This window comes from Strix aluco, chromosome 4, assembly GCF_031877795.1.
Source record: "Strix aluco isolate bStrAlu1 chromosome 4, bStrAlu1.hap1, whole genome shotgun sequence".
NCBI classification, from domain to species: Eukaryota; Metazoa; Chordata; class Aves; order Strigiformes; family Strigidae; genus Strix; species Strix aluco.
The window spans coordinates 36460310-36487774 of NC_133934.1; the positions used below are offsets into that span (position 1 = coordinate 36460310).

The 27465-nt window shown below is 39.5% G+C and overlaps 2 protein-coding genes across 3 annotated transcripts in view; one reads left to right on the plus strand and one right to left on the minus strand.

The window, feature by feature from the left end:
- The first annotated feature begins 1428 nt into the window (after positions 1–1428).
- LRP2BP (LRP2 binding protein) lies at positions 1429–11456 on the plus strand. Of its 2 annotated transcripts, none has more exons than XM_074822733.1 (8): positions 1429–1690; positions 1917–2029; positions 3305–3418; positions 4943–5085; positions 5167–5272; positions 5742–5965; positions 8952–9117; positions 10947–11456. In XM_074822733.1, the coding sequence occupies exons 1-8, from the start codon at positions 1507–1509 to the stop codon at positions 11010–11012; spliced, it is 1116 nt and encodes a 371-aa protein (XP_074678834.1). In that variant the 5' UTR covers positions 1429–1506; the 3' UTR covers positions 11013–11456. The 2 variants fall into 2 exon arrangements, with proteins under 2 accessions (XP_074678834.1, XP_074678835.1); XM_074822734.1 differs by lacking the exon at positions 10947–11456 and adding an exon at positions 10221–10930.
- Positions 11457–12151: 695 nt separating this feature from the next.
- SNX25 (sorting nexin 25) overlaps positions 12152–27465 on the minus strand; it is an 85136-nt gene continuing 69822 nt past the window's right edge. Inside the window, exons 12-19 of the mRNA XM_074822731.1 lie at positions 25110–25250; positions 24411–24524; positions 23702–23866; positions 18949–19066; positions 17679–17745; positions 15665–15846; positions 14007–14107; positions 12152–13159 (exon numbers count right to left, since the gene is read on the minus strand). Of these exons, the coding sequence (XP_074678832.1) occupies positions 13085–13159; positions 14007–14107; positions 15665–15846; positions 17679–17745; positions 18949–19066; positions 23702–23866; positions 24411–24524; positions 25110–25250 (963 nt within the window). The 3' untranslated portion in view covers positions 12152–13084. The remainder of the gene's footprint in view (positions 13160–14006; positions 14108–15664; positions 15847–17678; positions 17746–18948; positions 19067–23701; positions 23867–24410; positions 24525–25109; positions 25251–27465) is intronic.

Sequence of the window (27465 nt, forward strand, 5' to 3'; positions counted from 1 at the left end):
TACTTGTATTATTCATAAACACAGATGCAACAATTTTGATCTATTTTGTACGGCCCAGCCCAAGTGCCACTTAAGGACGAGGGTTCCTAGCTATGGCCTTTCTGGAACATGACTTGCTAAAAATTCCTCTGCGCTTCGTATCTCAGACCGCACATCCTGAATAGGTATCAAGAAGATGAAATTGGAAAAACTGGTCCTAACAGATGTGTGTAAGCAATGTCATCAAACCAAGGCGTGCTGCCGTGCAGCCCAGTGTTAATTACCTTTGCTGAAGGGTATTGTTGCTGTCGCAGGCTATTCTTTCACTGTGCCTGTTGCATCAAATAATTCATTGATGCTTTAGAAAAAGTTTGTTTTCCTGTAGACTTCTTAGGCTGTATCATCTACGCAAAATGAATCAGGATGAGTTTTAGGAGTTTTGTGGCACTTAGTTGGGACTGTTGGAAAACATCATGCAGAGCCCACAGGTTTAACCACACCCGCAAGCATTACTCTCCTGTTTTGACTGTTGCTTCTGTTCCTGTTGCTATAGGAACAGATTGCACTGCCAAAAATGGAAGGATGATAATCACCTGAAAAAAAAGCAGCAAGCTGGGAATGCAGCTAAAGATTATTTTAAAAGCACTCTCGAAGCATTTTGGTATTATATCCTTTATAATATAATATCACTTATAATATGTCTCTCCTACAAAGCCAGAAGCTATCAACAGAAGTGGAAACAATGCCTTACATTTCAGAAGAAATCACCTTCAAACAGCATTTTCCCTCAGTTACCCTTCTCAGTTTTGTAGTATCTATGTGGGGAAAACAAACTACATCACAACGAACAGTTTCTGATCACTGGAAGCAGTGAAATCCCATTTGCTGGACTGAAGTTTCACGGCCTAGTGCCCTTTTAATTGAATTGCATTCAGCGTTTCTGTTATTTTTGCCTATAATTGCTTTCTGCAGAGTATTTCAGGCTTTGTGTTTAATTTGCAAGAGGACTGGTGGGTAGTGGGCAAGATCCAGTGGATGCCCAAACCGCAGCCTGTCCTATCTGTCACGTAGTTTCACATTGTTTGGCACTGGCCAACAGCTAGACGTCCACAGACCGCTGGCCTACAGGACACCATCACTCTCCTTTCTTTGGGAAAATGGACCAAAACCCAAAGGGAAGACACCACCGTTACTCTCTGTGCCTCCCTCCTCCTGCCTTGTCGAAGGCTCTGGGACCCCAAGGACCGACGACGGAGCGGTGCTTGATGCCACCGCAGGCTGGGCTGGGCCGCTCTGGGACTGCGAGCGGGACAACGGCCACCGGCCACCCGTCACCGGCCACCGGAAACCGCCACCGGCCACCGGAAACCTCCACTCGCCGGCCGCCGCTTCACACCAAGGGGCCGCTGCGGAGCTCCCGAGTCACCGCTAACGGCGGGGCGGGCGCGGTTCCCGCCGCCTGGCAGCTCGGCCCCCGGCCCCTCCCGGCTGCGGGGCCCCCCGGAGGCCGCTCGCCGCCGGGGCGGGATGAAGCTGCGCGGGGAGCGCCCGCCACGGGCCTGCGGCGCCCAGCCGGGTCCTGAGGCAACGGGGAGGGAGGGAGGGAGCCGCCTCCCGCCGCCGCGGCTGGGCCCCGCCGGCGCCGGACCCCTGCGGCTCCCCCGGCCTTGCTACTGCCTGGCTGCAGCTGAAAGGCCTTTTGTGATGCCAGGTCCGCTCTTTTGTTCAAGTTGGCTTTTAAGGTCTTCCAGGTTGGCGAACTTAAAGTTCACAAGGGCCGAGTTGTCGTCACTGAACGTTTCCTTCGTATCAAATAGTCCTCTCTTCCATCTTAGTCTTTTAAAAAATGTAATAAAAAGGGGACACCTTTAGTGTGCTTATTGATGCTGTTCTATCTGTTTTGAGAAAAAACCAAATGTGTGTCTATTTTTACACAGGGAACTGCAGCCGTGCTGCTTTACTTGCAAAAGCAGAGGAGCTGTTGGCAGAGAGAACATCAGGTGGAGATCCTCGGGCACGTTTTCTGAAAGGACAACTGTACTACGAAGAGGTTGTGGCTTCCTTCTTTTAAGTAAATATTATAAAGCTGACAACTTTCAATATGGTTTCAGTGGGAAGAGACACCTTAAAAAAACTACAAGAGATGCCTATGGCTGGTTTTCTTCCATCAAAATCACCAGGTGTTCCCCCTAAATACCTTTTTCCTACACCTTCCCCAAGCATCTAATGCGGTCTTCCAGTTGCCTCCCAGCTTTGCCCGATCAGCGTCATACAACTCCTTATAGCACTGAATTCTTAGGAAAGGTGAGAGTACAGGTGCCTCCTGTACTTCTTTTTTTATACTCACGACAGCTCGTTGTAAAAAGTTAGGGTTTTTTTTTTTTCCAAGAGTTCTTTAAAAAAAAAGCCCACACAGTCATAACAGCTAAGCTTCTGAGACAATTAGTAGTTTAGACAGTATCAAGAAGAGGCATATCGTCACTGTGAGGATGCTTGACTATTGCACTATCACTCAGTTCTAAGCTTTTGCAGTCTGGTATTGTTTTATCAAAACATGCAGAAAATTTGAAGTGTAGAGAAGACATTTTAATTTCAATAGTATTTACTTCGTATGTTTATACACATGCACAAAAATATTTTCATAAGGACACCAGGCTCAGTTAACTCTTACATTACAGTTGTTTAACTGTGTATTTTTAAATATAGTTTCTTCTTTGACTTAATGCAGCAAGTACTCTCTAAGATTCTTTCCTGGAAGTGCAAGTTATCTCTGCTGTTGCAGGTGATGCCTGCATCAGAAATGTGCAGCAGACAGCTGTGTCCATAAAGTCTTCGGACATCTGAGTTTAGTCTTTGTGAAACCAACCCCTAGTTGAGATGTAAAAGCAGACTCTTAAACCCTCGGGGTATAAGAATAGCTCACCTAAGTTAAGGGATGTCAGCTAGATAGGACAGGGCATCTGAATTAAGACCCTTATTAAACTAAAAAGCTGGCATTTCGAGGGAGAGGAAGAAAGGTTGTCAGAGCATCTTTTGGTTTCAGAGATGATGTTTGTATACCACTAACTTATATTTAGGGTTTTTTGAATGCATATCAAATCAATGAAAACTTTTCTGAAAGCCCTAAGCACTTCCACCCCATCCAACTAACTTGTGGTTTCTGACTTACTCTATTTCCAGTTTCTGCCCCTTCTATCTATGGTTGCAATTTTTTGTTCTTTGTTCAATGCTCCAGGTTGAAAAACTGTAAGTGTATGCTAGAAAGTTAAGCTGCTGTACGTACTCTTTGTTCTGTGTACTTAATTTTTTGTTCTGTCCTTCCCAGGGGTTGTATGAAGAAGCATTAATACAATTTGAAAAAATCAAGGATACAGACTTTCAAGCAATGTATCAGCTTGGTGTAATGCATTATGATGGACTAGGCACTAAAGAAGACCCTGTGAGTAATTTAGCTGTACAATTTTTACTTTAACATTAGCTGATAATTGCTAAAAACTTCTTTAGTTTAAAATAAACAGGTCTTTGATTTAGAATGAGTTTCATAAAGTACAGATGTTTACAAAGTGTCATTAAAGAGAGAGGGTTCTGGGCTGAAGGAGTTCTCAAAAATACCTATAATAAGTTTATATGAAAAATATAATTTGTATTTTAAAATAGAACTTCTAAGGGTTTGGTTGTACTTTGTGTGTGGAAGCTATGTTTAAAATTTGCTATTAATTTGTTACTTTTTAATAAGCAGTATATATAAATAAAAATATGTAAAAATGGAAATCAAACAACTATATTTCAAAGTGTAAAACATCTGTTTCACAAAGATGTTTTTTAAGGTACCTTCTATTCTCTTAACATGGATGCTAAGGAAGACTGTGTTTCTGCCAGTGGTTCGCAATAATATTTTTAAATTAGACAAATGAAGAATTAGTTTGCAAGAATTCGAAGAATTCAAATTGAAGAATTACATTACAAAACCAGAAAGACAAAGGAATTAATTGCTACAATAAGAAGAATATTGGAGAACATGATCTTAAAGAATGGTATAAGGAAAGAATACAAAGAGGATGAAAGAATGGGTAGATAACAAGACAGGAGAGCATGAAAATTAACCCAACCGTATTAACAAATCAGATTCTTATCTGGTGCTTAGAGGATTGTCAGCAGAGCAGAAAATATTCTTTTTAGGGGTGGTTCATTTATTCTGTGTGCTGTATGCCTGTATAGTTACCGCATTGGTGTACTTGCAACTAAACATTTTAGTAAAGTTTCTTTCTTTTTTTGTGTATTACAATATGAGAGGTGAATAAAAGAGGAGCCTTTTATAAAGGACTGTTTTGTTTCTAGTATATTAAAACAGGGTGTCCATGCTAAATCCTAACAGCATAGATCTTGTTTCCAAAATACTTATGAGGTCCTTGGATGATACACTGTACAGCTGCTGATACACAACATTTTCCATTTGCTTATTTAACACGATCACTTTTTTGTCCATTATTAATCTAAGGTATTTTCAATGGAGGGACTTCAGAGCGTACTATTGTATTGCTTTGCCTTCTGTTAAGGTTGGTTTAGGATTTCAGATATATCATGCAATGCAAAAAAAGTTTACAGAAGTCTAAATTTGAAAATGTAGCAAGTTTAGGATATGACATTCATTTATGTAAGCACAAGAATATTTCTGAGAAAATTTTTATCAATGGGGAAGAGTAATATTATATTAGATGAACGTTTATAAGGAAATGTTTCACATTAAAAATATGCTGGAGTAGAAAAATCTAGGGGCTGCCTAGTAACTAAAGGTCAGTTCCGCTTTGGTATGATACTGTTCTCCAGACTGTCCTATCAGTATGCCTCAGCCTTTCTTCAAAGTGGAAAAAGTACCGGTCTTGCAGAAGTTAGTGGATTCTCAGGTTCTTTATTTCATCCTCTTCCCAGTCTGAATGTAATAATTAAAGTATCTCAATTTTAGGAAAAGGGAGTGGAATACATGAAGAAAATACTCAACTCTGATTCCCCGAAAGCAAGACACTTGAAGTTTGCAGCTGCATACAATCTTGGCAGAGCGTATTATGAAGGATGTGGTGTTAAGCAGTCAACTGAAGAGGCTGAAAGGTAATGGCAGTCAGTAATTTTCCTGAGGAAAGATGCTAAGATGCTGTGTTACTTAAACTTCCTTTGTCCCCATTTTCTTAGGTTGTGGCTTATTGCTGCAGACCATGGGAACCCAAAAGCAAGTGTGAAGGCCCAGAGTACTTTAGGAATGCTTTATTCTGCGTCAGTTCCAGAAGATCTGAAGAAGGTAAAGCCCACTTGTACCTTTTGAGTTTCATGAGTCCCATGAGTTTCATGAATTTGGAATTTCACAGGAAGAGTAGAGTGATATATTTGACTCTGAAAGCTGTATTTTAAGTACTGCTAGGTATTGTCATCCATTTTAAGCCTATATGAACAGATGGCCAGAATCCCTCATTTTGACTCACTTGACACTGCTAGCTGGGATTTTTTTTGGTGGGAGGGTAGTATCAGGGAGAAGGATATAATGGATTAAAATGTTGTCAGTCTTGGCACCCTTCAGAAATGAAGCAGGTGTCACTGATTGACAGCTCCACCAGTAAACAAGGCAGGTTTAAAAGCCTTACAAGGATTCTGCTTTCTTTTATATACAAGCACTTCTTACAGGCTGGTTAATGTAAAAGCTTTTATGGAAACAGTATGCAAGAAAAGCAGCTAAAGTGAATATATACTCCAACTTTCTGCCTCTTGTTTAGGCCTTTTTCTGGCATTCGGAAGCATGTGGCAATGGAAATTTGGAATCACAGGGTGCCCTTGGTGTTATGTATCTCTATGGACAAGGTATATGCAAAAACACTAAAGCTGCTTTGGAGTGTTTGAGAGAAGCAGCAGAACGTGGAAGCATCTATGCTCAAGGCCTTCTTGTCGAATATTATTACAACAGAAAATTTTATTCAACAGCTGCTGCAGTAGCCAAAAGGTGAAGTTAATTTCACTTTTTTTTAATTGTAGTTCTTCATGTAAGACCGTGGAACTGAGATTAAAATGATTAAGTTCAGTCTCTTGTGTCTCAAACTCAAGAGACGTTTGAGATAATGAATTGCAAGACCTCATCTTTAAAGAGGGAATAGCAAACCACAGACAAAACTAATACTCTAAGGGTCTCAATTATTCAGTGCAGTTGAACTTTACTTTCTGATCCCGGGAGGCAAAATAGCCTTGAACTAGGAATACCAAGTAGAAGCCCACACTCAACCCTGCCTTCCTGTCTTCTCGGTCCAGAACCTGCTCTAGGCTCCTGCCTTCACCATTCCCTTTTGAACCCCTACAAGTATTCTTCTGTTTTCCACATCCCCCATCTTAATGTCATTTCTACCCACTGTCTCCCACCCCAGCATTTCCTTGCTCTGTAGCTTTGTGCGTTGGTCCAGTTCCTGTGTCCTTTACAGGAAATGCAAGCACTGATACTGGGCGGGATCCTGCAGGCTGAGCAGCACGGCCTGGGGCCTACAAGCAGCTGCTGCACAGTGCCAAGTCATCACCCTTTGGCTTTCCATCAGCTGCTGCTTGTGGGGCTGCACACCGCATAAGCATTTTCAAGCCTGGGCCACAAAACAGGCTTCTGCACGCCAGCGGTTTCTGGCAATTACCTGCTTGCGTAGAGGTACTGGTGTGAGCCACAGTTCGGCAGCACTGACTGGCCTTTCTACAGTCACTGTGGGACTCGCTGCTCCACCTACATACTCCCGAGTGGTTTGCATATTGCAGAAATAGCGGCTGCTGGTACAGGCTGCAATATTAAACACAGCCAGTCTGTATCTTGAACCAGGGGGAAAAAGAAATAAAAAAAAAAAAAAAACACTGAGAAAACCAGTTCTACTAATGATAAACAGCACATTTCTGTGACAAACCTCCAGAGCTGTCCAGTGCATATTAAAAGCTCAATCCGTCAATCAGATTATTAATTTGCTGGAAGTAAGATGCAGATACACTGACTACTTATACAAGCTCCACACAACAGCATTTGTGCTTTTTGTGGTATGTTTATGAAGCTGCGGCTGCCCAGCAATAAACATGTCACAACCTACCACCTTACTCAACCTACACCATAGGTAGCACTGCATAGCAGCAGCTCTGGTCATCCAGTAGTTCAGCAATGACTGCTGTTTGCTCCGCTTATTGCTGAAAAGGGTTGTTTTCTCTCTGAACTGCTGCTTTTTCTTCTCTTGCACTGAAAGTTGACTGATAGCTAGCTTGTCTCACTTGGAACCCATTCCTCCAGTCAATGCTGCACCATAGATTATTCCAACAAGAGTGCACTTCATCAGCTGCAATTGTGATTGCAGGAAATAGCAATGAAAGCCCATACTACAGCCAGGAATGACTGTTTCTGAACCAAAAGATACTGCCACCGTACTCAAAACAGTTCCACTTAATTGGGACTGCTGTTGGCCCTGAGGCAAAAGTCTCAGAGCAGTTCAACCCAGTTATATCAAGCACCTCTTCTGCTAAAATTTGTTTGTTCTTCTATGTTCTTACCAACTACACAGTTTGTTACATTATGTACAAACATACAAACATTATGTGATTACGTACAGTATAACCTTACCTAATATTTGGAGTCTAGATGAGTTACTGATACTTCACCTCAGTAACAATTTTGTTATCCCATATAGCTGTACTTACCCATTGCTACGGTGTGTTGCTGTTGAAGGCAGCTGTGCTGAACTAGAATTTTTGCCCAACTTGACTGGGTATTGTTATTTGCATCAGCATCCTGTTGTGTATCTTTTGGAAAGGAAGGCAAAAATGCTATATATCAGGAAAGATAAAAGCAGTAATAGGTTACTGTTATATTTGAATGTCCTTGCTAGTAAGTCTTGGTTGGTTTGGTTTTTTATTTTCTGTTGTGTTACTGTATTTGTGAATGGCAGCAAATTAGGTGGGAGAACATTGCTCTCAACACATTCAAGTGGTTTAGCAGGCACTGACTTCCAGAGGGTTAGTTCAGAACAATCTTTCATAAACACTGATTTACAGGGAGCAGTTATAAACTGAAATGACTTGCAGTTTTCTTTTTTCTGTCAAGTCTGCAACTATTTGACACAACAAAAAACTAAAATGGTGTGTGAAGCAGCATGTAATTACTGTTATGTATCTGGAAAGGATACAGGGCTTGGGGGCTTCTGTTTTAAGACAACAGTTAGAAAAAAATCAATTCTCACTTAGAAAATGTTGTACCTAATAGTATGGTAACAATACTAGGTAATTATAGCCTGATAGTTAAAACAATGTTCACTTTGTCCCTCTGATTCTTAAACAGTTCTTAGTAAAAACAACAGGCTGAAAATAAGGTGACAGCAAGCAGACAGATGCATGCAGGAGAAAGAAAATAATTGAGCTGAAACAGTCATAAGTGGTTGTCATAAGTGGGTCTTGTAACCTGAGGCTCTCGAGTATGTCTAGGATCTTCAGATTACTGTGATTTGCTAATATCCTAGTAAGAACCTGGAATTTTAGAATCATGGAATAGTTTGGGTTGGCCTTTTAAAAATCATCTAGTTCCAACTCCTCTGCTGTGGGCAGGGACATCTACTAGATGAGATTGCTCTATTACATAAGAGCTTTGCCTTTCCTCCACATATGTATTAATTTCCATGAAATATTTTAATAGGAACAATTAGCGTAAAACATGCTGCCTTTTATAACTAGTATAACTATAGTGAAAGTGACTGCAAAAGTTACATATTTGTTTGCAATTTAATATCACAATATTCAAATAAGATTAACTTCAAGCCAAATACTGAATAGAAGAATCCTCATTGGGCTGCTGACTACATGTAGGTTTCATCTTATTTTAGAGAATGATGTAAAGGGAAAGGAAGCATTATCAAGTCATATATGGACAACTTAAATTATTGCTTGAAATAGCATTATCAAACCTAATGCTGTAAATTCCACAACAGGATTACAAAAAACGATGACATCGATACGCTAGCAAAGATGACTGATTGTCTTCCTACATATGTAGCCAAGGGGGTTGCTATGGCTGCTTTCTACCTGGCTAGATGCCTCCAGCTTGGCCTAGGTGTACAGCAAGATCAAGCCGCTGCTAAAAAATACTATTCTCAGGTAAGTTGGGAAAGTTTTGCAGACTAATTTAATTCTCATGAAATTGAGTGATACCTCGGATTTGAGTCTTTAAACTTGCTGTTTGGTTAAAGACTCCAACATTATTTATGTAAAAAAAAAAATATATATCTGTGCAAGAAAATGAAGAGTGATAAAAGTATATTGAAAACTACTAAAAATATAGTCTTGATAGGATACTATCTGCCCACTTGCTTAAGCAAACAATGCTTTCAGCCAAACCACAAAATCTGTGATAATCACCACAGCAGAGCTTGATAACCTGCAAGATAAATTAGCCAAACGATTTGAATAATTTTATTCCCAACTGACTTCCTGTCTGTCATTCTCTGAAACTTTCCTGTCTGTCATTCTCCTCACTTTTCCTCTACTTTAGATACTCCAACAATTACAACCTTCACTTATAATACTTAAATCAGTCATAACTGATTGTCATGCTTATTTTTATATTTACATTTTTAGCGATAGCTGAGGATCTACTGTTACTGATACACAGGGGAAAATAGGTCACCTTTTTTGAACGTTGTGAAGTTGAAGTCAGATTTATTGCTTGAGGAAAAAGCTCAATAAGGGCTTCTAGAAGACAAATCTGCTAAATAATATCAGTGATGCCTAAAGGTACAGTCCAGGCAAGATGATTATGCCAACTGAAGGGACTGCAGCAAGACTGGATGTGTGCTTCAGAGAGACTACAATTTCTGTGCATGTAGAGACCATTTGTTTCTGCAGGTAGAATACTCTGATGTTCAGCTTAGTGCAATCCAAATAAACGGAAAGTTATCTAAATGATAAATTATCAAATAGCAATTTTTGTGGCTCCTTACTCAGGGAAGCCACTGATACAAGAGGTCTACCGAGCAGGTGATCCTCTGAATACATACATTTTAAACATTTTGTTCTCCTGCTGTGAAAAGTGTTACACAGGGTAGGATGAGGAGGAGATCAGGAGAGGAATGTAAGATGGGCTGTTATCAACACTGTAGCCAGTAGTCCTAGGTAAGTCCTAAGGCATGGAAGAGGCCCATCAGGATTAAATTGCTGCATGGCTTTGTGTGTGTATAGCCCTTCCCACTGTCTTCCATCAGGTCTATTAATACGATCACAACTGAAAGAAAATTGCAGCCTTTACTCATCATGCACTAGCTGTACATCTGAGACTGATCTAGAAACATCACTAGCTTCTTAGTATAAAAAAGATTCTTTCTATTGACTGATGCCAAGCATCTCTACATCAACAACAAAAGAGAAGGAACAGAAAATAAACAAGGACGCTACGCGAAGCAATAACTTTAGGACGAACAGAAGACAAGAGTTGTGGGTGTGTTAATTTTCTTTTGTGCCTGGAACATAATTCTTGTGTTAACCATACAATTATACCCATTTAAAATTAAAATCTTGTTTGCTGTTTTAATTAACTGCTCAGCTGTGGTTTTGACCTACCCTTCTTAGACCCAGTCAGTTTTGAAAGAGGCAAGAAAGAGAAGATGGGCATCCCAAAGGGTACTGATATAGATGACGGAAGTGAATGAAACTGATTCTGTCTGTAAGCAGATCTATGTTTCTGGCTGTGGTACCAGCACACACCATACCAACAACCAGAATAAAAAAATAAAACCAAGCCCAACACTATAGTCAAGTACACTCTTATGTGGCATCAGAAACAGGGATTTAAAGCTGAATATATTAACTCTTAACAAGGTGATTATCTCAGATAATGTCAACAAAACTTAAAGACCTTATTAATGTTATATTGACAACATACAATTTTATTTTAGCTATAAACTAGAAATCCCTATTCTTTGTTTTCAAAGGCATGCCTTCTGGATCCTGGTGTTGCTTCTGACCTTGAGCTGGCAGCTAATCTTGGGAGAATTTAGTGTTTCCTTTAACTGTGACTGGTATATAAGTGTGTTTCCTACAATAAACCACCTTTAATCTCCAGTAATTATGGACTGTTCACCACTTACTGCTTGCTTTTCAATTTTCTATAAATGATTACTTAAAGCAATTTACTGATTCTCTTTTATCTAAAAAAAAAGAGAAAGCAAAAAGCTCACACTCATTCTTTAACTGAGATGAAGCAAAGGCAGACTTTTAAAAATGGTATTGAAGGCTTAAGGTTTATTAAGGACATTTTACTAGGACAGATGTCCTGTGTCTTCTTCATGTCATACTGCTATATAGCACACGAATCAAACCAAAACCAAATTAAAATGGTTGTCTCCTTTCCTGCATTTTTAGTATTTAAACATTAAATTTTAATATTCCAAAAAGCTTGAGCCCAAACTTGTCTAGTTTTCACATACAACCCATTCACAGGTCACGACTATTTTTAAATCTTACCTTTCTTAGTGGTGCATGTACCTTCTTTCGCATGCTTTTCTAATGCATCTAGATCTACTGACATGTCTTAACACATTTTACTCTTGGACTGAAGAGATTCAAAGTTGGAAATTGGCCTGTATGACACTAAGCTGTACAGTTCAAACCATGTCAATTTCTAAAACTAGAAAATACTGCTTACAGAACTATGGGAAAAAAGACATTAGTACGAAGACATTCAATATACATGTCCTCTGCACAGCGCCTGTTCTCCTCAATCCTTCTTTATATTGCACTCACACTGCCTCTGTTTGTACTAGAAATAGTTGAAAACCTCTTGGCTTGGAATGCATATGCCTGAGCAATGTTATGCTGAATCTTTTATCAAAAGATACTTTGATTAACCACTAGTAAATTTTACTGATTGCTATGGTAAGCTTGCACATGTCTAAATACCTATTCACTTGTCAAACTGTGTACGTGCAGAATTCGGCTTGCTTCTTAGGACTGTGCCGTGACTTGAAAACTTTTTTGAACCTCTTGGAACAGAAGGCTAGATGTTACTAGAAACATTGATTTAAATGTAGCATACGGATTTTATGTACCTTACAATATAGCCGGTCTTAACTGCAAGCAGCTTTTCTAAGAGCACAACTGTACTGAATTTACAAGAAAGTAATGAGTGTCACCTAGGGATTTTTGATGATGTTTAATTATTTAGATGTGCATTAAGACCATATTTACATATTTTTACATAAATTAAAAAACCACTGAAGACATAGTTTTCCTTCCTTGTATAAAATAAGGGAAAGATTTGAAGGTTGTTTGAAATTGGGGTATTTGAATAAAAGAGCCCTGAGTAATATCAGGGAAGTTATTAGAATGGTTTAATTAAATGTCTACTTAATCATTCATAGAAGCAATTCATAAGCACTAATCTCTGAACTAACACTTAACACAGGCGTTCTGTTAGGACATACTAGTTTACAACACATATTTTTGACACAGACTTCAAAGTAACGTAAATATTCCCTATGAAACTAGTGCTGTCAAACTCATTCATTAGTTGTCAGTACAGCCTCGTTATCAAGTACTGCAATCCAGTTGTGTTATTTATTGCTTACAAATGCTTCAAACTACGGGAAGTCTTTGGTAAAAACAAAATTGATAAAATTTTCACAATAGCTTTACATGTAGTATTGCACGACAAGGCTTTTTCAATACACAAGAAAAAAGGAATGCTCAAATCCTCAGTGAGGAGATTAGAACTGTACAACATTCATTAGTTTACCACTATAAGCAAAATTTCTTTTCATAAATGTTTAAAATATTTTCTGGTTTCTTTCAGCTTATATGAACATTTATTTTTCAATCTATATTTGAAACAGAAGAGTAGTCAAATAGAACAATTTAAATAAAAATTGGCAACTATACAGCATTGTTTTGTCTACCCTACTACAGCATCAGATCTTTTCAAGTCTGTTTACTTCACAAAAAACTCAAGAGGAAAGAAAAACGCTAAAAATAATCATAGTCCTCAGCCCTCTATGGAAAAGAGGAAAATAAGTTTCATGTCTATTATTGGACATAGACATTTCTCTAGTGGTCCAATTGTGCAGATTCAAACCTAAGTGGCATTAAGCTGCTCTAAATGAGCTCTTAGCTCAGGACACACTTCAGTTAGCAGCAGTTCCAGCAAAACCTGAAAAACAGAAAAGAGTTAAGATGAGCGCAAGTCTCAAATGAGAATTGCTTTTTCCTTTCTGTAATGTTTAGAGCATCACAGATAACAGAAGCACATAGGGTCATTCTCATCAATCATGCAACTACTTTTCTTTCATCCTAAAGTTGGCATGTGCCCTACAGATAACATGGGAAATGCCTTAAGGCTGAAAGAAGGCAAGTGCCAGGGGCAGCTGCTTTCAGGTGGGCATTTGCCACTCTGTATAAACTGGTGCTGTTCTGTCAAAGCTGTGGCAGCTACACGAGCAAGCGCCAGGGCATGCACTCCTGAGCGGGCTGCATCCACTCCGGCGCTGAGGCTACGTTATGTGCCTGGCTGCTGCAGGAAACGAGCCAGAAGAGACGACTGAGAGGGAAGGCGTTATGCTGGGATCCAGCTGCGTACTCCGACCAGTCCCAACCAACAGCAGAGGAGTGGGACTTTTGGAGGGCTCATGTCATAACTGTGAGCCAGCCCTGGAGCTCTCCTTCTCTAGGATTCTCCAAGATACATTTATGTTTCTCAGCTACATGAAGAAATCAGTTCACACCTTATGAAGTCAGGCAAGTTGGATGTGGCAGAGGCTCTTTTAGACAAAAGCAATACTGTTTTTAAACTTTAACAGCTTTTTGTTATACAAAATTAGTCAAATGATGGAACCAAGTAGATTTTTTCTGACTGAATAACAGAAAAAGTTAATTGCACACGGAACAACGCTCCAACATAAATCTCTGAAAACACACACCCCAGGCTTTAATACTGAGTGAGCAGAGCTCAGCAATTAACAGGATTATAAAGTTAAAAGGCTACTTTTATGGTTACTCACATAGAGTAGATGCTTGTTAGCCTTTCTTTCTTGCAAGGCATTGAACACTTTCACTACACCATGACGGGCATTTTGTTGTCCAACAAGACTCTGTAGAGCATCTGCAACAAATGTTACCTCAGCTTACATTGTTTCACTCACACTAGGCAAAACCTCCAGCTAACACTACTACCCATGAAGGAGGGAAACCAAAACCACTGCACTTCATGGCCCTTGGTTACAAGATGCATAGTCCCCATTCACCAACCTTTTAAAAACACATATAGGTCACAGGTTGAAAAGATACCCTTATTCTCAAGTTACCCAAGGTAAATAATAATGTATGCATCTCAGTGACAACATTTAAAGTGTTTTAACATGATACACAGTACGCCTTTTAGGTGGTTCACCTCGCAGACTCAAATCTAATCTCATACATTATTAAACCACTCACTTAAATGCACCTTCAGCCACAAAGAATTCCTAGAACAGTTAAAACAGATTTAGCACTTTAATCGCCTCTCAATCTTCACAGAAAATACTTCCCACAAGTAAGCAGATAAGAGAATTCTAAGTCAATTATTTACATTTTGGATTAGGGAATAAATAGTGATCCAATGCTTCATCATTAATTTAAAGTGCATTCAGCTATGTCCTGACATATCTCTCCAAACTCAGAAAAAAACAAACCAAACCACAAACCAACTAGGGAAGGCTCTTCTAGGTAAGCAGGTGAGGAGTATGTAACAGAGAGTAAATGGAGGGTTAGTCACACATCAAATGACGAGTATTTTGCATGCATACCTGCTGCTATTTTTGCAGTAGAAGTTGATTAAACCTAATGCAAGGGGGTATATGAGATATCTCAGTGAAGCCATAAAATAGCTCATTAAAGTACATTCTATTCAGCTGGAGGGGAGACAAAATGCATTCAAGCTATGTTTAAGTGTGTTTCCAAGGGCTAAATGGAATGATTTCGGTTCTTCCCAGATAGGTGCCTTTGGGTTTATGTGATCTCTGAAGAGTCAGAATTATGAAATGGAACTCCCTGTCCTGTGAATGGGACGGGATGGAACATCTCAGAACGGTGCCCCCAGAAGCACGCATGCCAAAGAGGAAGCTGCCTGGGCTTGGGAGGTGAGGGCAGACAAGGGAAAGTACTGGAAACTCCACTCAATCTAGGATGCTTCTGTCCAAGCTGCAGGTCCCTCTAACATTCAGTGCCCTGAAACCTCTCATCAGAAATAGACAGCAACACACAACACTGACAGTCTGCCCAGACCTCCCTCTTCAATTTTGAAATAGAAAAGGAAGAAGTAATTGGGGTGGTACCACTCTCCCTATTTGTCAAGTAGTTCCAGGTAGCAGAACCACCTGATACTTGCTCACAGAGAACCAGCAGAGAGCATCTTGACTTAACTTAGGTTCCTTGATGAATATTACATACAGAAGTACAGCAAAACTGGATTTTGCATCCACCAGTAACACCCAAATCCATGCCCTTTACCAGATGTACAGGAAAAGCAAAGAATATGGCCAAAATTATCCTTACTTATGCAAATAACCATAATTTACAACTCTACAGGAAAAATCTGAAAATGCAGCAGAACAGTATTTGATTAACCAGTTTCCTTAGTAGTTATTAAATCTGTGATTAAGCAGAATGGAAGTGATCTCACCTGGAATGTTTTCAAGTAGTTTTTGCTGTGCTCTCTGTTTTGTCTCTTGCTTTTGTTCATCGCTCTTAGCTCTCGATGGTGGTGCTAACTTTCCATTTGGCCAAAAAGCATCTCGAAACACACCAATGTAGTAAACAAGCATTGGTTCACTGAACATCCAGTGTACAGTGTCACGGATTTGCCTGTAAAGAAGTGTAGAAGGGAGCACATTAGAGCTGGTCTTTCACGTTTTATGCAGATTTATTCTTTTTCCTCCTGAAAGCAGTGGAAGTGATTCTTGTTTTCATGTAATTATCCCAATTTATCTGAGCTGATTTCACCAGTATCACAGCAAGACATATTTAGCTCTGGGTCCTCTAGGGTCTAGGTCACTCCAGATACCTGACTGAGATGTGAAAGCAGCTACATTTCAACATAATCCACAAACATATGTTACAAATTACAAGTACTACACTGAAACGTGTATATATTTCAAGGATGGGCAGTACAAAAGCTCCACTGGGTCAAGACGTAAAAATTAGCTAATTGTAGCGAACTCCAAACTAGTTGCATGCACAGATGTGCCTGGTGGGATAAAAACAGGTGAAGTTTTGATAAAAGCACAGTAAATTCCCTCACAGATACCAACAGCACTTTAGTGAAAGGATTACAAACAGAGATGGCAGGCTCCTCCCGTGGCTGCAGGCACTCTCTGTAGCCTTCAGCTCGAGGAGTCCGAGGCAGACAGCAGGCTCCAGGCAGTACTGCCTAACGGTGCCACAGTACAGCTGAAACCCTTAACATCAACAAATATAAAAGTTCAACCAACATGTAAAAAGCTACACAGCAATTTTGCACGCATGCTGTGCTCACACACACACATTCCTCCTCTGTCCTCTCTCACGTGTCTTTCATGCTAGTTCTTAGTAGTGTGTGAACAAATTAACTAATCAATTAAAAACCCAGTGAATGGATACTGCCAGAGACCATCAGTTCACCAGGAGCCAACTGTGTGACCTTCCATCGCTTCTTGTCCCATTGACCACTACATAACATATGTGGCAGGTTTTAAAAGTCATCCAGGTGTGCAAATTTAGTCACTGACTGGACGAAGGACCAGCCTGTTCCACTGGTAGATTTCTCAGCTGTGACACCTGAGTAATAGTCCCACTGCTACACCAAAGCAAAACAATGCATTGCATCAGATTCTCAGAGTGGCCCTTTGCCTATATGAATGTGCTACAGAAATCACAGATTTTCATAAGAAAAACATCAGCATGCATAAGAGCTTCAGTACTGATCGAAGAGTCATGGGAAATGTGTTTGTATCAATCATCTGCTCTATTGAATCAAGTTTTCCTGTAGGCCTTTCTTTGTGTCTGACAAGAAAAGAAATGCTTTTCCAAAATTTTTCTGACCAATGACACAGCTTTCTACATGAAAGGTGTGTACAGACACACATGCTTACTTCATTGCCTTGCCCAGGCCCCAGTTGGCAGACATGTCTTCAAATGATATAGAAAAATACCTGTATGAAAACACTGTTACACACGTACAGGTTTCATGTTATAAATTAATGGTTCCCATCAAGTACAAACATTATTTCCGTCACTTTAGAGAAACATGTATTTGATTTGAAAGAAATTACTTATAATGGAAACCTAGTTTCAGATCTGGCAAAAATTTTCATGCGACTAAGATAAAGCACAAACTAATAAAAGCCATTCAGAGCCAGGCCATTCAGAAAAACAGGACAGCATGTCATTTTATATATATGTAAAATGAAATCCTATGAAATACTGTGTTCTTCCAAAAGCAAAGCCCTGTGTAGATGAAAAAATAATGGAAAAGGTAATTCACATATCTGTGTCTTCTCTAATCAGCACATTTGTAAATTGAGCTGTGGAAAGCAAATGCAGATTTCGTATACAACAGAATGTTCAGATTATTTTTTTTTTTTTTTTAACAATTCTGCTCTCAAGTCTTTTTTTCATAGAACAACAGTGCAGGTTCAGTTAAAGTAACACCTACTTACTTGTTGATAGTTCTTCCAAAAGTGACTTGTACTAGTGCAATTAATGTTCTTCTGACCCACTTGAACACTGGAACAATGAAAAATGACAGAAAATAAGGATCAAGAAGTTAAAAACATTAGGGAACCCATGATCATGTCCAAAACTTTCACTCCCATCCCCTCCAATAAAAACAACCCAACCTGCCCCTACAGTAAACATATCTGTTATAATCCTTTATAAGATTTCACTAATTGTACACAGGTCTCAGTTTTCTTAACTGCTTTCCCTGTACTGTTTGCTACATAGTTTTTAAGCGCTGCAGATTACATAAACATATCTGTAATATGCATTTGTAGTTTACACTGTAAACTTTTATGTTTATGAATATTTTAGGTTTGAGCCATACAACTACCCAAAAACTCTTTTTCTACTAGAAAAAAGAAAACCCCTCAAAATTCACACCCTGTTCATACCTACTAGTATAATGTTTTTTACACAGAGCAGCATCATTAAAATTCTGAAAACATTTTCACTCAAATAAACCAAGCATTTAGCTTTTCATTACAAATAAAGGAAACAAATGTGAGTGCTTCCTAGTAATTACTGGTTAATCTTTCATGCTGTTCACCATCAGCACAAGAAAGTCTATATTTGGAAGATACATCTGCCATTTTTGGAAGGTGCTGCATTTTGTAATAGTTACCCTGTAAATAATTTTATAGAGTGTCAAGTGTGGCTGCACATTCAAATGAAAACAAAAGTAGTTTATTACCATCATTCAGTTACGTAAAGGAGGGAAAAAAAAAAATCTGGTACTGAAAGATGCCACAATTTAGCATCTTTTCTACCATACAAACTGTAGAACTAAAATGCATACATAATACATTTAAAATGGACATTAAAATTACATTGGTTTGTCAGTGACATGTTCTGTAATAAAGCCATCTTTCCTTCCTCATAATTCATACATTCTAATACGCAGCCTATTTACAGAAAACATGCTTTTGTACTCTGTTTTTTCCAGTTTTTTTAAATTAAAAACTTAAGAATATTGAATGCAGATGCTCTCCCCTACCAGCTACATTTTTACTGCTGTGTTATATTGGAATCTCACTTTTGAATGAAAGCACCAACATTATGAACTACTGAAGAACAGCTCCAAACAAACTATCTATATAGATTGCAAGAACATTTCCACTTATTGAAACAGCCCAAAAATTAAAATTACAAAGTGCCCCAGATTTCTTGGCCAACAGATTCCACTAGCAAATAAACAGGTTTAAAGCTTACTTCCTCGCAGCTCAAAAATCTCTCCAATCAGCATGAAACATGGTTCAGCAAGAGAGTCCCTTTTCCCATCCACCTCCTCTCCATAGTCCGACAGGTCACTGTCCTCTTCCGTTTCTTCCTAGGAAGAGAAACACAACATGGGTAGGCACTGCAATTCCCCATCCTTCTTCCAGAATGGATTTAGTTACTCTGGGGAAGGAGCACAGCCAGCCCTCTCAAGAAACAGTGTTATTACTGGCAGGAGCTGGCAAACAGGAGGCAAAAGCCTCCTTTGACACAACACCCATGAAGAACATTCAGGATGGGGAGCTAGCCAGCTAGAGCCGCTTGCAACGCAAGCGGCTAGGAAGAAAGGGGGAGAATCTGTTTATTGCATAGGGAGAAGCAGGTAGCTGGCTCTCCCGGAGAGCAGATAGTGCCTTGCACACCTGAAGCCACTCAGTGGGATGAGGCATCAGCAAGCTGGCCTTGCAGTAAGCCGGGAACCAAACCCAGTGGCAGAAGAGGAACTGGCCACTGCAAAGACAAGCACGGTTAACGAGTACCTGTCCCAGGCAGAAACATAATAGGTGATACTTAGTGACCTGAGCCTGAGGAAACCCAAGCTCAGGGTACTGAAGGTAGTAGAGCTCTTCAGAACAGACATGGGAAAAGAATGGATTGAACCACCTCAGTTTTGGCAGTACCATTTGTTGAAGAATGAAGAGCAGACAGCAGGTTGTTTCTCAGTGTCATGAAGATCTGCTTCAGCATCAGGACTACATCACCTACCATAACTCGTGGCAGCCAGCACATCTCTTTGCTTTCCTGATCTTCCCCTGCCCGTCTATGCTTAGGGCGTGCTGTGGTGAGGTAGACCTGACCTCCACTGAGGCCGGTGCAACGCTCCAGTCTCTGGTTCAGGAATGGTCAGAACAGCGTGCAGACAAATTTTCTTTTTTCAGCCCTGATTTTCAAAGAAATCCATCATCTCTTCCTTGTCATTCCAATATCTGGGTTTTTTTCCCCTCTTTTCATGTATCTTGGAAAACCTGCTTCATGCTCTATTTCTCCTGCATTATTTTGGTGTCTTTCTTGGCCTCGTTCTTATTGTCACAATCTTTCAGTCACCCCTTGCCTGTCATTTGAACCCTGCTACAGAGAGTATCCTACAGTGTTTCAGCTGTACATCAGTTTGTCTTACTCCTTCCTCACACCCGCCAAATCCCATCTAAAGCCCATCACTGACTTCAGCTGTGCTTCCTCCCTGAATCTTCTCCAGACACAGCACTGCACAGTTGTCTATAAATAAGTAAATCCACAGTGTTGCATATTCCAACACTTACATATCTTGTACCCTTCACTTCCTGTGTCACATCTGTCATTTCCTCAAGCACTGCTCGAGATGCTGCTTCTCTCCTTGTAACCAGAAAAACAAAAGAAAACCAGCCCATAGCACTGAAGTGCACCGTGAACATCCACATAGACTCCCCTGTTTATCAACTTCCACAGCTTGATGAGTCTCCAGCTTTTAAAGCTTTATGCCAATGTTAGGCTAAGCTGTGACTGAGGGCAGGGAACAAAAAGCCACACCATACTGACAAGAAATGCCACACAAGGAAACCACAAATCATTACCCATCTTACCACACAAGCACACAAATTCACTGACGATGAACAGAGTTTTTTCCAGGGACACAGTCTAGAGCAAACTCCAGTCCTGCTCACTATCTTCCTCTGGTCAACAGGCTTCTTGGCCCTTCATTATTTTAATTATTCAAGAAACTATGTTTTACTTGATTTTTCATGGTAGACATCATTCTATATTTTCATTAACCACTTGGGCCACAGAACAGAAAATAAGCTTACTGAATTTGCCCGTGAGCTTACTGAATTTGTCGTTAAGCCCAGAGGGTGCACTTTGATAAAGACAGATACAAAGCAGCAATAACTCACTGTATAAATACAGGAAATGGAACAATTCATACTGATAAGACTACAGAAAAATATCCCAGGGCCATACTGCTGTGGAAAAGGCCAGTGTAATACCATGATGTTTAAGCACGAACACCGTTTGTACCACATACATACACATATAGATATAAAAATTATTTTCATACATGGGAAAGGGCAAACCTAGTGAAAGCATCAGGTTTCAAATTTTAGTCACCATATTTTCAAGGAAAATATGGATAATCAAGTAAGTCCAGAGAAAAACCTTAAGAACTAAATAAAACATAACCTAACAAAAACTAGGAGAAATTGTGGCTGCTCAGTCTAAGAAATAAAATAATAAAAGACAAAAGGAAAGTAGTAACTCCTGATAACCGAGATGATCCTAACCCAAACTGTTCTGTGTTTGCTGCAGACAGGACAAGAGCTAGCTGGCTAAAGGAAGGAATGTTTAGGTTGGACAGTAAGGAAATGTTTCTAACCACGAAGATAGCTGGCACTGGAATACACTGCCTTGCTTGGCTAGAGAACACCAACTATCAGAGGTTTAAAAAAACACATCAGTCAAACATGTGCCAAGAATTTTGCCAGTGCAGCTGAGTCTGCTTGGAGCAGAAGGGTAAACCTGATGACTATTCCAAGGTCCCTGCTCTGTTTTTCTGGTGTTCAGTTAACTCCCCTATCATTTAGAAAATGCAATGAGAAGTGTAAATTATTACACCACCATGTATTTTCTATCCATTAGCACTTCATATACCAAAAAGCCTTTCCTATAGATGGCATCAACTGCATTTTTTCCTCTGATTTGGTTTTGGCCTTGACAGCTCAGAAATATGTTCTAAAGCTAGCCCTGTCCAAGGAGCTGTATGTAGGAGAGATCTGAAATTGCGGCAATACCTAATCTTGAAAACAGCACTCAAGTAATATTGTTTCTCTAACACATATTTGAAAAATGTGAAATGAGACATAAAAGGCAAAGACAGAGCTGCACAAGAGCATTCACTTCTACAAAGTCCAAAATACAAACTAAACTAGGAATTCTTCGTTCAAATAGAACACAACTGTAACAGCTTTATAATGTGTGGTTTAACACAACTAACTCCATTAATGACCTTGTACCAAATCATTTAACCCTAACTGCTTTAGTAAATTATCCAAACTGCTATCACTGGGCAAGACTGAGCTCATCTAAAGGTCATGTTGAAAGACAAGGGTGTTCAGGAAAAATCAGAGCTGATCCCAGACCACCTCACAATTCCCCTCCCTCCACTTAATTTTATCATTATTTTTAAACTATGACAAATGCTTGCCATACTGATTCAGAAGTCTAACAGTTTCTTATACTTCCCTCCATCTGTATTCTGTTGCCTCATCTTATGTTTAAGCTTAGGAAAGGAGGGGAGAGGAGAGGGAAGGTGGATGTGGAGTAGGATGATTTTTGCATTTGCACAGTGCCTGGTATAATATGGTCTAGCTATAATTAAGCTCCTTGTCCCACAAGTAACAAGTAAATATTATTAAACTGAATAAGAAGCCATGTTCCAACTCCTCTCTTGTCACATTTTTGCTCGACTTCCTTCAGTTTTTCAGTACCAGTTGCTTCATTTCTGCTTCATTTCTCTGTTCTCTCTCCTCTCTCATGCACTCTCATTACAAACTCCCTTTACTTCTCCCGTATTTCCTAACTATCCTCCTACACACTCCAGTAAATACAATATACATGCAGTCTTCCTTTTTCTGAAGGATGTTTTTCAATTAAATAGTGAAATACAAATAACTTTATGCTTCTATGCTACTTCTACCAAACAGTCATTTTAGTGAACGCATTTTTGTTTTTAGAACTGTTATCGAAGTGTAAAATTAGTTTCTCAAACTTTCTTTACATTTATTACTCTGAAACGAGACATATGCATTCAGCATCTAGGTGCAAATACAGTGCAATTCTGAAAAATGAAAATATATAGGATTCTCTTATTCCTGAGAGATGCATGACCACCTTTTTGCCTATTAACAGACTAGAACTGTACAAGTTCCTCAAACTCCATTTATGCTGCAGAAGGCCAATCCATTGCAGACAACTACAGCATGTAAGAAAAGAATTATTTAATATAACATATAATTAAAAAGGGGAATAGAAACAGCTCCTTGGAAGCTGCATATCTGCAACATGAACCACACAGAATAGAGAGCCATGGAATTATGGTCAATTTTAGTCGATGAGGTATTTTAGTCACTAATCTATTCGTCACTGCATTTTGGAAGACAATGGGTTTTTTACGGATTAGTATCAAATTCTTCAACTGTTTTTTCCCCATGGGCTCCCACCTGTGTTTGAAAATTCCCTCAATGAGCCTGTACCATTTGCCAGAATTCTTTGTCAATACTAGCTTTGCTTCAGAAGTTGTCCAGAAATTATTAAGGACACACAGCTGTTCCCAGCCAAGAGAAGCTTCTTAAGAGAGAACTATTTTTACCTGTCAAAAACCCTCTGAAATATGCATGTCAAGAGCACAAAAAGTGGGGAATTCTGCTATAAAAAATAAATAATCCCGCATGGACTGCAATTCATTTATTTGTGATAGGTTACACATTTGCCTATATATATTTATCAAAGGGCAGGAAACTTATTGTACTAATAAACAACTTTTAAATTCATAGACAGCTCTTATTTCTGACTCTTTGTTCACCTACAGTAAATTAAAATCCACCTCTGGAAATGACTTCCAATATTACCTGCCACTCACATACATTATATTAACGGCTCTCCGTGCTTAAATTGTATAAGTAATTAAATTTGGGAAGATTACTTTTCTACCACTTACCTCCTGATGAGAAAACAAATCACCAGGAAGTCGTTCTAGAAATGAGGAGAGCGAAAAAGACGATTTCTTTCCTTGCACATCAATAACTTTGAGGTGCTCTGGGGAAGGGCTCAAGAAGGCGTAAAGTGCTTCACTCTGGCAGAGTCTTTCATCAGAGAGCAATTTCTATGAAAGAAAAGTAATGACAGAAACAGCACATCAATTAAATATTTCTTATTAAGGAACAAGATGTGTCAAGCCATCCAATAAAACTGATTAAGACATGGCTCAGAGGTAGAGTGAGAAAAAAAATCCATGTCTCAAAGATACATCAAAGATACTTTAGGAAGTTAGTTCTAAAGTGTTAGAACTAGTAAGATTAAAGTTTTTAATCTTACAACTTTCTTTTTAAATAAAAAAACGTCCTAATTCATAAGAAATTTGTTATGAAGTGTTGTAGTTAAAAGTGGTAATTACAGGATTCATTATTTACTATTTCTTAATTAATCAAAGTTTACATTAACTTATGACTAGAGAATGGTTACTATCAGCCAAATTCATCTCAACTTCAGACATTTTAGACAACTTTGACATTTATAGCGTCAAACCTTACATCTGACCTATTTGTTCCAGGCTCTCTCTTCAGTCAACGGAGAGACAAGATCCACTCCAGAGGCATGATTCAATTCTCCCGTTTAGACATCTGTTGTTTTTGTCTTTGTTTTCTTACCTGCAGAAAGTTATTAAGCTGGTTCTTGGATTTCTCCATGAATTTCTGGTCTATGGATTTGAAGGGCAGCTTGCTGAGAGAAGGCAACTGAACTTTCTTTAATGATGGAAAACACTGTGTAAGAGAAAGGAGAGCTCACTTAACATACATGTGCAGAAAAACACAGAGTAGTTAGAACAGAAACGAAGACACTAATCTCCCTTCCACAACCCTCTCAGCACCTTGAAAAACACCTTCCCTTACCCACTATGGGCTGACACATCTAAACCCCTTCCCTTCACACCACCATCATTATTTATCCTTTACTGGGCAGAAAGGTTAAAGTACTGTAAAAGGAAACCTTCTCTGGCCCCAAAAGCTGTGTCTTCTAATAGCTCCCTGGAAGCCAGAGACAAAAATCTAGTTTTTAAAGCAGGCTCTTGCATGACAGTGCAGAGCATATACCACTTTGACACTGGGGTAGTCCAGTAAACATTCATTATTAAGAACAAGAACAACAAAATTATAAACAAGTTTTATAAGCATCTGGTGGAGGCCAGAAACATGCAGATAGAAAACTAGCTCTAAAAGGCTAAAAGCCAAAAGGCTGGCATAAAAAGCAGCAATATTACATTTTTATCTGGTTTTCCCTTCTCCAAGCTTCAATCTGACAAATTTTAGCAATTTGCTCCTTCTCCCTCCCCTAAGCGAGATCCGTACCTCACTGAGTTTCCGGTGTAGGTTCTGAAACTCACTGAGTTTCCTGGGAACAGTCCAGTTCTTAGTTTCAGCCCCACCAACTTCTTGTAAACTCACCATGACAGAGTAACAGGGCACTTGTTCTCCATTCTCTTCTAAAACCTTGTGGGGAAGAAACCAACAGATAAGCTATTCTACTTTGAAAGCAAACAGTGGAACATTTGGGCTGCCAGATGACTGGCTTGCAAATTCAGTTGTCATCACTGCCCCACGCTTCTCTTTCAGTTTGAAGGCTACACATGGAGCAATACCTTTAATGGACTAAACTTTACCCTAAATGCTATGTCAGTCCTGGATCAGGCTTCGAGCTAGCCACTACTACACTTTACGTACAGCTTTGCAATCCTGTCCATCAGCAATCAAATCACCCTGAAATGTCTTCTTCAAACAGCTGCGTGTGTTATTTCCATTTTTCAGGTACCTACCATGTAGCTTTCTGACTGCGTACCAATACTCCATCTGTCCCGTCTGCATTTTCCTGACTGTTCTCCCATTCTTCCCACCCTCCTTTCCCAGTGCTTGTGCCGAGGCTCACCCACACGTCAGGCACAGCAGCTCTGCAGCTGGGCCCTGTGGCAGCTGGTGCTGTCTCCGAGTAACTTCTCTGCTCATTTGAGCTATTCTGCATGCACAGACCATGTGGTATCCATGCAGTGCTTATTTCTGAGGGGCTCAAAACTTTACAAAAATACTAATGAATTGAGCTACACAACAGCCAGAGGAAGGAGGAGTGATTAAACGTTGTGCAAATGGGAAAACTACAGCAAAGAAGTTACATGATTTTTCTTGAGACAACGGCAGCAGTGTGACTATGTTATTTCTTAATTTGATGAGCCACCCAGAATTACACCTTTATGTCCTAATGGTAACAAATTTTTGTTTACTTATTTTAAGGAGACAGCTAAATAGATAATGAAAGGCAAGTAAGGGAAACACATGAAATACATAGCTGGTTTTGGCCAAGCCAAACTCTCAAATGCTTGTCTTAATATACATGCAAATAACAGAAAGGTAATTATAAATACAACTCTCACACAATCGTTTTGAGGAAAGTAATAACTGTTAAGCTTTTTGGTTGTTTTTTTTAAGGAATATTTAACTAATCTAATTAGGATAAGAATAAACTTTAAATTAATATAATTATGACACATTTTCTGAGAAACCTGATGTGCGGCTACATCACCGCTGTATAACACACACAGCTAAAATGTATTTTCTTATTTTATGGCTGTTCAGAGCTGTACATAGAGAATATTCCCTGCAATGCACTCCTAAAGCTGCACATGGACTACTGGGAAATCCAATCTGAGGCCTAGGTTTCACACCTCTCTAAAAAAGCCTGCAGCAGCACCTGGACAGAATAAAAGGACCACCTCAAATATCTGAAAACGTGCCTTGTTTCCAGTGCATCTATTTGGGGAACTGCCTTTCTCCCACCACACTACTGCACAAAGACATGCTTGAATAGCCTCCAAAATGTAGGTCAGAGGGACCTGGCACAGAGGGACTGGGATCTCCTGGGACAGTCCCTGTCCTGTCTACCCCAGAGCTAGATTGGATTTGTGTTTGTAGGTGACTCAAAAACACCTCCCAGCAGCCACTTTTGAAAACTGGGAAATCAGTGCTGAAAATGCTGATCTGAGTCACAGGTATCATTCTCCATTACACATTCGTCCCCAGGGCAGGGATTTGCATGTGCACAGGGTCATCTGAACTGTAATTGTCAGGAGACAGTCATTCCTCTGGAAGGACATTCTTAAAATGGAAGAACTCAGTACTCCTCCTGCTTTCAAGTTAGGATCCATATGCAAAATCATTTAAATTCTAATTACTAGATGGAAACATGTTACAACTTCCTTCAAATAGCCTCATATCTTCTTAAGGAAGCAAAATTTTTGACCAACTTAAGTACTTGTGCATTTGTTTTTCCAAATTAATGTGTCAACAGGAAAACACACAGAAAAATGGGATTTTAGGGGGTCTTCTAAACCAGGAGACCTAGTCCTTTGCTGTAACAGGCATCATCTCATGCAAGTGCTATAATGAATGAATTCAAACTTGTGAACAATTTTTTTTTTCCATCCCTGTTACACTAAAAGTCTGCTCTAGACCCTCACCCTGGTCACTGGAAGCTTCCTTTCAATTTCCAAACTCATTTCCCATTTGTTCCAACAACTTTTCACCCCTCCTTTACCTTTATCCTTATTGATGTGTTTTTATAGACAGCTTTATTCTTCTGAGGCTCTCTTTTGCTAAGCTAAGCACATGAAAGTGTTTTCAAAATCACATCTCATGGGAGAAGTTCCTCATTCAATCC